A 10,267-nucleotide genomic window follows, 5' to 3' on the forward strand; every position below is an offset into this window, starting at 1 on the left:
ACGGGGTCGCCGCCGGTACTCGCCACACCTGACGCAGACGGTCGAGCGCACCGAGGACAAGTGGGTAAGACTCCCTTCTCCCGTCAATCACACGCACTCACGCAAAGCCGTTCGACGGCGGCGAGCAAGGTGAGCACACCATCGACCATCCCCCATCTTTTCCCTTTTCCTCTCTGTTGATATATGATGCTGATGTATAGAGTGCTCCAAAATGCAGTTGCTGTACAAAATCCAGTTGCTCTGATGTTTTTTTTTTCATTTTTCTTTTTTGAAACGGAGTTGCTCTGATGTATTGATCGATTGATGATGTCCGAAATTCAGTTGCTCGGATGTATCGATCGATTGATGCACCATGCTGTGCAAAATTTCAGGCATTGTAGTATTCCCTCTCTGATGTTTTGACATTGTAGTACTGTTGAATTGACTGAACCCACCATTAGGGGGCGTCTGATGTATTGATCTAATCACATGTAAGTTCGATGTTTTTGTTGGACAAAATTACAAGGAATTCAAGGAAATAAAATACAACTGTGTAACTTCCAGTTGCCATACTTGAGTAACTATACAGACTACTCGTTCATTGAAAACAACCAGCAAAACAAGCCTTTCACCTTATGGGTTACTAATTTAGTAAGGAAGACTTGCTAGACGGCCCAGAAAGCATTAAATTCTACTCCTGACGCATGATAGAGCTCACATTCAGTAAAGAACGTTTCCCTTAAGGATCTGAACTTACCGGCTCTAGTGAATGATGTTTCCCTTAAGGATTTGAACTTACCTCCCCAGACAGATACACAGGACGACCCTCTGCTGTAGCCTTAACAGGATCAAACAAGCTTCCATTTTCATTGAAAATCTTATCGGCTCACAATTTTGATGAAAATCTCTAGATCCATGAATTAAACTAGACTTAATAAATAGAGTTGCAGTAACAGCTAAACAGATTTTTTTAAAAGTATCGAAAGTTACCTCATAGTAGATAGACTCATGCAGGAGAACATAAAGAGGATTTTGATAAAAAAGTAACCATATTTCAAACCGCAGAAAATATAATGATTATTGGTTACCCATTTGATACACTGAAGTGGAAAAAAAGAAAAACTATAGAACATTTCCCACTCGGAACATGCTAAATTTCGAAGACCAACATTATAGTGGAATCTGCTTAGCCCAAAAACACTGTAACTAGCGCTAGGCAAAACTGAATTTGGGTAGTAACAAATGGCTAGTCTGATGCAGATGCTCTAAGCATCTACCAACAGAAACACCTCAGCAATATTTTTATCTTTCTTCCTTTTATGAGGCTCATGCCTTAGTAATGTTTACCTCTGCACCAATGCAATGTGCATGCCATCGCTTGCTTTTACATGCCGTTCGCCTACATACGCCTACGCCGGTTCAACATGTATAATCGCAGACAGAAGTATAATAACATGGGCATGCGGGTTCTCCGTGGCTCGGAGACCGTGAGTACATACACAGCCCATTGGTTTTACATGTGCTCAGCTCACATGCTATGCTCTCTTTCGTAATTCGTATCAACGCTGCTAAACTGGTTTCAACTTGCTATGTACTTGGGTGTAGATCTAGGTAAGACAAGCAGAATAGCTATACTAAACAGAGTGTACGTTGGATGCTGTTTCAACTTGCTAATATCATACAGTACTTGGGTGTGGATCTAGAGAAAGCAAACACACAATAGCTACTAAACAAAGTGTACGTTGGGAGTTGTTTTACAGTACCCTGACCCCTCCAATAGGACCAATACTCTCAGTTTTTCGGGAGGTAAGTTCAGAGAAGGTAGTTTTCGGAGTTACTGGAGATGCTTTTACACAGCTTTTAGGTTCCTTGTCTCCACTTCCTTTCATTCCCCTTTCACCAACGGTAGCACCCCATTCCAATTGTAGCCTTGGCGAGAGAGCTCCACACAGGAGGCGACTACGCAAGAAGTAGTATCTCTGCTCTTTCACCAATTTGGATCTGCTCGATTTCGGTTGTTGCTCAGGTGCATGCTCTCCTCCATTACTGGGTGTGTTTTGTTCATCTTCATATGCCACAGATCTGTCAGTGCTTAACCTCTCTCTCCCCTTGTTTCATATGCTGCAGTTTCTTCTTCTTCTTCGGATCTGCAAGATCATGGCCGAATCACTGCTTCTCCCTTTGGTGCGCGGTGTGGCCGGCAAGGCCACAGATGCACTCGTCCAGACTGTGACCCGCATGTGTGGCCTCGACGACGACCGTGAAACGCTGGAGCGCCATCTGCTAGCCGTGGAGTGCAAGCTGGCCAACGCGGAGGAAAAGAGCCAGAAAAATGCCTACCTTAAGAGCTGGATGGAGAAGCTCAAGGCCGTTGCCTGCGAGGCCGACGACGTCCTCGACGACTTCCAGTACGAGGCACTGCGTCGTGAAGCCCAGATCGGCAAGTCCACTTCCTGCAAGGTACTCGGCTACATCACGCGCCGCAGCCCGCTGCTCTTCCGTTTTGCCATGAGCAGGAAGCTCAAGGGAGTCCTTGAGAAGATCAATACGTTAGTCAAGGAGATGAACAAGTTTGGCCTTGAGAATTCTGTCCATCAGCAGGAGCCCCAACTTCCTTGGCGGCAGACTCACTCCAAACTGGATGAGTCTACCGACATCTTTGGAAGAGATGATGACAAGGAGAGGGTAGTGAAGCTGCTGCTAGACCAGCAAGATCAGCAGAAGGTTCAGGTGCTGCCCATCTTTGGTATGGGAGGTCTTGGCAAGACGGCACTTACTAAGATGGTGTACAACGACCAAAAGGTCCAGCAGCATTTCCAGTTGAAGATGTGGCACTGCGTTTCAGACAGTTTTGATGTTATTGCTATTGTCAAATCGATGATTGAATTGGCTATAAATGATATGCCAAAAGAAGAAAAAGAAAAGGTTACAACCGGGAATTGGTACCTGTCTGGCAACATCGAGCTGTTGCAGAAGAAACTTAATGAAGTCATTGGCCGGAAAAGATTTTTACTTGTTCTTGATGATGTATGGAACGAAGAGAAGAGGATGTGGGATGATGAATTGAAGCCACTGTTGTGTTCTCTTGGTGGCCCAGGAAGTGTTATAGTGGTCACATGTCGAAGCAAGCAAGTGGCCTTAATAATGTGCACAGTTAATCCCCATGAGCTAACATTTCTGAGTGAAGAAGATTCATGGAAATTGTTTTCGAACAAGGCATTTAGCAATGGCATAGAGTACCAAGCAGAGTTAGAAACCACCGGAAGACGTATTGTGAATAAATGTGGGGGTTTGCCTCTTGCTCTGAAGACAATGGGTGGATTGCTGAGCTCAAAGAGACAAGTACAGGAATGGAAGGCCATTGAAGAAAGTAACATTGGGGATAATGTTGGAGGCAAACATGAGGTCATGCCCATACTAAAGTTAAGCTACAAACACCTATCACCTGAAATGAAGCAATGTTTTGCAATTTGTGCACTTTTCCAGAAGGATTATGAGATGCAGAAGGATATGCTGATCCAACTATGGATGGCAAATGACTTTATTCAAGAAGAGGGAACAATGGATTTAACACAGAAAGGAGAATTCATTTTTGATGAGTTGGTTTGGAGGTCCTTCCTCCAGGATAAGAAAGTGAAAGCTATATCTGGTTCGCGTATTTGTAGCGATGAATATGAGACAGTAGTATGTAAAATGCATGACTTAATGCACGACTTAGCTAGAGATATTAACAATGAATGTGCCGCCATAGAAGATTTGTTTGAACAGAAGGCATTGGTAAACAATGTCTGTCACCTGCAAATGTCAGAGGTTAAATTGGAAAAGATCTGTGGATTGTTTGATGGCAAATCTCATGTCCGAACTTTGTTAGCTCCCTCAAATATACACCAGGATTTTAAGCTGCTGCCACATGTATCATTACGAGCATTGCAGTGGCAGAGTGTGCGCATCAGTTTCAAGGCAAAGAATGCAAAACATTTACGGTATCTTGACCTCTCCAATTGTGACATCAATGCTAGTTTGCTAGATTCCATATGTCTGTTGTATAACCTGCAAACTTTGAGGCTCAATCACTGCAAGGGACTACGGCAATTTCCAGAAGACATGATGATGAGCCTGAGAAAGCTCATACATGTTTATCTTTATGGATGTTCTAATCTGAAGCGGATGCCTCGAAACATTGGTCAGCTGAACAACCTTCGCACACTAACAAGATTTATTGTGGATACGAGAGATGGTTGTGGTATTGAGGAGCTCAAAGACCTGCGACACCTTAGCAACAGGTTGGAACTGTACAACTTGAGAAAAATAAAGAGTGTAAATCATGCAAAAGAAGCCAATCTCAAGCAGAAGCAAAATCTGAGTGAGTTGTTGTTCTGTTGGGACTTTGAAAGATTTGACAGGACCAAAAATGAGGCATGTAATGAGGAAGAAGTGTTCCAGCATCTAGAACCTCATAGCAAGATCCAAATTTTTGAGTTGTACGGATATGGTGGCAAAGAAATACCACGATGGATGAGATACCCTCATATGTTTCAGTGCTTAAGAAAACTCACAATTTCCAACTGGACAAGGTGTAAGAATATACCTGTAGTATGGCTCTCACCCTCACTGGAATTCTTATGCTTGATCAACATGGGTAAGCTGAAGACATTATGTGATAATCTTTGCATAGAAGGTGGAGGACGCAGTACCCCTCTACAATTTTTCCCAAAGTTGAAGGAGATGAGCTTGGAAGAGCTACCTAGTCTAGAGGGATGGGCAGAAAACAGTGCGGGTGTGGCCATTGATAGCTCAGTTATATTCCCGGTGCTTGAGAAGCTAAAAGTTAGCTGCTGCCCTAAGCTTGCAAGTTTTCCACTGAGCAGCCCCGTTCTCAAAGACCTGAAGTTAGCGGGAGATTACTTGGAGGTGGAGTGTTTATGGGATATTGCAAGGTTGCCTTCGAACCTTCGAACATCCCTTGAAACTTTGTGGATTCAATGCTCCCCACGTTTGGTGGCGCTGCCTTCGAACCTTGGAGATCTGGCAAAGCTGAGCGACCTACTGGTGAATTGCTGCCCGAGCCTGAAAGGGTTGCCTGACGGGATGGATGGCCTCACTTCTCTTCGGAAATTGACGATCTCTCATTGTCCAGCGGCGGAGGAATTGCCGAATGGTCTCCTTCAGCGGTTGCCAGCCCTTCACGAACTGTGCATAAGGTGCTGCCCCGAGTTGGAAAGACGATGCAGAGAAGGCGGGGAGTATTTCCAGCACTTGTCTCCTATCCCACGTAGAAGAGGATTCAGAACTGGAGGAGAATCCAGAATTATAGCACCAAAAGCAGAAACCAGCGGAAAGAAGTTTCTAAGAAGGCTCCTCCCCTCCTGTGCTCACTCCAAGTCTGACTGACGATAACTGAGGTGCGTATCACACAAGTCCTTTCCTCGTGTTATTATGGTTTAGTTAACTATATCTTCCTCATGCTATATTCCAGTATAATATAAGTAACTTCCAACTGGTTACTTTATTTTGGTTTCATAGGAGGATGGGGGTATTGATGAAGATGTGAACCATCGGATCAAAGCCGGATGGATGAAGTGGTGCCAAACTTCTGGCATTCTCTGTGACAAGAGAGTGCCACAAAAGTTAAAAGGCAAGTTCTACAGGACGGCGGTTCGACCCGCAATGTTGTATGGCGCTGAGTGTTGGCCGACTAAAAGGCGACATGTTCAACAGTTAGGTGTGGCGGAGATGCGTATGTTGAGATGGATGTGTGGCCACACAAGGAAGGATCGAGTCCGGAATGATGATATACGAGATAGAGTTGGGGTAGCACCAATTGAAGAGAAGCTTGTCCAACATCGTCTGAGATGGTTTGGGCATATCCAGCGCAGGCCTCCAGAAGCTCCAGTGCATAGCGGATGGCTAAAGCGTGCGGAGAATGTCAAGAGAGGGCGGGGTAGATCGAATTTGACATGGGAGGAGTCCGTTAAGAGAGACCTGAAGGATTGGGGTATCACCGAAGAGCTAGCTATGGACAGGGGTGCATGGAAGCTTGCTATCCATGTGCCAGAGCCATGAGTTGGTTGCGAGATCTTATGGGTTTCACCTCTAGCCTACCCCAACTTGCTTGGGACTAAAGGCTTTGTTGTTGTTGTTGTTGTTGTTGTTGTTGTTGTTGTTGTATAGGATCTGTTGATTCTGAAAATCTTTTGATCTTCGGTCTCTAGTGCCACATTCTGTACCCATTTTTTGGACAAGTATCTGCCTTTTCATGGACAAGTATATCTCGTTGCTTACTGCTCTGTGCCCGTCTCAACGATCACCAAAATTAGCATAAAGAGGTAAACTTCCAATCCAGCGGCATCTCGAGTACTTCCTGCTGTTAGTGTCATATTGCTGTGCCAGTGTTAATCTGTTTGCTGTGCATCTCTAGGAGTACTTCCAATCATAGTCCAGTGGCTTCTCTAATACTTCCTGCTAGTGCCTAGTGTTAATCTGCTTGCTCCAGCTGGAGGCGTGTTCTGCATCAAAAATCAACACCAAAATTGCTTTGATGCGATGACAAAATGTTTTCGTCATCTTTATTTGCCACTCTCTGTAATCATCAAGGAAATTGGTTATCAGACTAGATACTGATTTACCTACAATTATCTCGCTTTGAACTCCTGCTAGAATTCAGATACCACCTTTTGATGATAGAGCGTCAGGGAAACCCAAGCTGTGAAGCAAATCCGCATGAATGTTTACCCTTGTAAATCTCCCTACAAATCGGGTGGATGATATTCTGACAATATTCGGGTCAATGCAAGGCTAATGTGATGAATCAATGTACCTGCAGGTTGTCATTTCTGAAAGCTTCCATAAAATGAAGAAAACAATGCCATGCCGGACAAGCAAAGCAGATGAATGTTGTCTGAAAGAAGATGCAGCAATGGAACTAGTAGATCATTTGACCGTCGTCGCTTTCCCTACATATTTTGGCTAAATGTGTGCGTTAGTGCAGGCAGTACGAATTTGCAGATGAGTGTTGTCTTGATCCAATTTCTCTACATGTAGATGTCAGTACGAATTTGTATTTACCTGTAAATTTCATTTGCAAATAGTCCCTTGGCTCAGAGGAACGAAGCCTGTCCGTGAATCTGACATGTGAGTGAGAGCGTTTGTGTGTGTTGGCACAGCCTTTCCGTGTGCGTATCGTTGTTGGGCATTGCTGTGGCTGAGGCCTGGATATATAGGAGGCGTGTGTGGATATAAACCCAGGAGCTTGTCGAGTGTTTCGTCATTCAAGGAAATGGCAACTTCTGAATTCCCCAGTCGCCTTACTTCTTGCTCTTGCAAACTCTCTGTCAAACCGCAACGTGGAAGCAAGAATTACAACTGATCCTTCGCAATTTAATTTGGTCTGATAACAGTTCGTCTTCAGATATTGTTATGAATACGAAGCAAAAGCATAAAGTCTGAACTGGTGCACTTTCTTTGGTGCGCTGAAAAATACACTTTCTTGGGCTTCTAAGTTTTATTTTCCCTCTTCTTTGTCTCAAGTTATTTATTCAGGTTGACATGTTTGAATTCCAGGATCTTAGCGGACATAACATAGTGCAATTCTAAGCGTGCAGGTATGACTGCAGCGCCAAAATTAGTTCTGTGACATATGTGCACATATTCGCTTCTCTTCATTGGCATCATAATAAGACTGACTGCGCTGGTCCTATGAGGCCTTAGCTCGACGACTTCCGATTGTCTATTACAACAAGGTTCGCCCGGCTCCGATGAGGAAGGATGTGGTCTGCAGACCTTGGTTTAATTTTTACTTTTAATGTTCTTTGTACTCCCTCCATCCTAAAATTTTTGTCTTAGATTAGTCTAGATACGGATGTATCTAATACCAAAACGTGACTTGATACATCCGTATTTAGACAAATCTAAGACAAGAATTTTGGGACGGAGGGAGTACTACATTGACAGTTGATATGAATAGATCGAAAGTTTTTCACGCAAAAAAAGAAAACTAAGAGAAAATGAACGCTTTCATTGTCTGAGCTCGTGTTGATATGAAGAAGCTCTCGCGTCAGACGAAGCCCGAGCGGACCGGCCCATTAGCGTAGGGATTTGCTCGTTGTATGTTCGCTATGCTCCTGTTTTCTTTGGCTTTTTTCGCTTTCTTTTGTTCCTTTCTATTTATGTTTGCATTGGTTTCCTTAAGTTCTTTTTGTTATAACTTATGTTTTCTTTGTTTGGCTTGCTTTGTTTTTTCTTAGTTTTTCTGGTTTTCTTCTTCTCTTTTTTTCATGACCATGAGAGTGCAACTGGCTGACACTTCCTGAGATAATTTGAAACTCTAGTATACTGGAGCTTCATAGCAAAGCTTCAACATGGAAGCAAAACTTACAAATGGTTAATTTGATCTGATAACCGTTTTCCTTCGGGTCTTGTTATGAATACGAAGCATAAAGCCTGAACTAGCACGCTTCCTTGGTACTACCTCCGTAAGAAAATATAAGGAGTTCCTAGCACGCTTCCTTGGTACTCCCACCGTAACAAAATATAAGACGTTTTGCAGTTCAAATGCAAAAACTGTTAGAAATATAATTGGATTTAAGTTAGAGATAAGGAGATAGAGATAAAATTAGTTTAAAACACATGTAACTTGTCTTGTACTCCAAGTCTCTACCCCTCTTGTACTCCTATATATACCCCATACGAGGGTCATATCAATACAACAACATAATATTCAGCCATCTTATATTTTCCACATGGTATTAGAGCGGTTTGTCTCACGACGCCGATCCTAGGTTCCTCTACCACTTTCGCAGCGCGCCGCCCCCGGGGAGATTAATCTTCTCTCCCTGGGGGCACGGCACCCGATCGGTCAAAAGATTAGACCGGCTCCATAGTTTAGATCAATTCCTTAGATTAGATCAATCTTCAAATTCCTTTCCGTAGATCTTTTTTTTTCTTAGCCACAAATAAACCCCACAATCAAATCCACTCCGGTGAGAAAAATCAGCATCCCCGGTGATTTCCGTGCATACATCCGGCCCAACAGCCTCAACCCGGCGGTTCCACGCTCAAGCTTCCATCTACAGCGTCATCTCCAGCTGATCCATGCGCGCGCGCACGGAGGCCTGGACACCAGGAGGTCGATCTCCTGGTACGATCTACGCCTACAACAAGCGCGCGACCGCACGACACGGACGGTACCACGTGCAGCTGCTCCGCGCCACGGGCCGGAGGTGGCGCACACCCAGCGACATGCAGCAGATCGATCTACTCCGAGCGGCGCATGCAAGGACACGGCCGAACAACCACCTGTTCGATCTGAAAATTTGCAGCAGCTTCAGCGACACATCGGTGCAACTCGATCCACCACCAAGCGCATCTTCCTCGGCTCGGCGACCACCTCAGGCCGACACCTCCCCGACGCGATCTACATCAACACCACGCGCCATCAGCAGCCGGCCACGCGGACGAGCGCGTCAACACCAGCCGGCCACATAAGTGCGATGCAATCTACGTCGACCCGCGCCGCCGGGACTCCTGCCTCCACCAACCGGCTTCATCAACCCAGCAAGCAAGGACTCCCTCCTGCGGATTACGCAGTCACCGCGCTCGCGTCCTGCTGCATTGACCTGCAAGGATCGCGTGCATGGGCGCATGGCAGGATCGAGGCGCTACACATCGAGTCTCCATCGGCTTGAGGACAACCCAGCTCGATGACTGCAGCAACATCAACTCCATGCACGCAGGCGCATTCATGCCTGGGTTGGCCATCCGCTACAGATCCAGCATCCGATCCACCCGACGAAGTGCATGCTGATGGAACTAATTGCCATACATGCATGTGGCAGGTCCATGAGAATGCTACGATCGAGCTCCAACCGGACGACATCGGCATCGAGCTTCATCGGGACCCGGCTCCACGCGTCTCCAGCTTCGTAGACCCGCACGATTTCCAGCATCTCACGGACGCGCCGTCAAGCAGCAGTCTACGGGCCAGTTCTTTTGGGCAATTCTCCGAGAATTGACCCCCTCCCCAGCTTCTCCCAGAATTGGCACTCTATATTCTCTTACAATTCCTAGCTAATTAGATCTTAACTAGCTAGGAATTGTAAAAAAAGATGAAGTGGCAATTCTAGGAGAAGCTGGGGAGGGGGTCAATTCTCGGAGAATTGCCCAAAAGAACTGGCCCTACATCGAGCTGGCCTGCTGCAATTGCATCGACATCTATATCGATTTAACCTTCTGCACCGATGCAATACACCGAACGTCATCGAGCTATACGACTACGCCGAGCCAACATACT

The 10,267-nt window shown here is 45.3% G+C and overlaps 1 protein-coding gene across 1 annotated transcript; it reads left to right on the forward strand.

Annotated features, from left to right (window-relative positions):
• The first annotated feature begins 245 nt into the window (after positions 1–245).
• LOC123155532 (disease resistance protein RGA2) lies at positions 246–5,612 on the forward strand. The gene is made up of 3 exons (XM_044573691.1): positions 246–2,005; positions 2,107–5,381; positions 5,503–5,612. The coding sequence occupies exon 2, from the start codon at positions 2,137–2,139 to the stop codon at positions 5,368–5,370; it is 3,234 nt and encodes a 1,077-aa protein (XP_044429626.1). The 5' UTR covers positions 246–2,005; positions 2,107–2,136; the 3' UTR covers positions 5,371–5,381; positions 5,503–5,612.
• Positions 5,613–10,267: the final 4,655 nt, after the last annotated feature.

The sequence above is a fragment of the Triticum aestivum genome, chromosome 7B (assembly GCF_018294505.1).
Source record: "Triticum aestivum cultivar Chinese Spring chromosome 7B, IWGSC CS RefSeq v2.1, whole genome shotgun sequence".
Lineage (NCBI taxonomy): Eukaryota > Viridiplantae > Streptophyta > Magnoliopsida > Poales > Poaceae > Triticum > Triticum aestivum.

Coding starts and splice junctions, on each gene's coding strand:
- LOC123155532 (XM_044573691.1), top strand. CDS start 2,137: ATGGCCGAATCACTGCTTCTCCCTTTGGTGCGCGGTGTGGCCGGCAAG.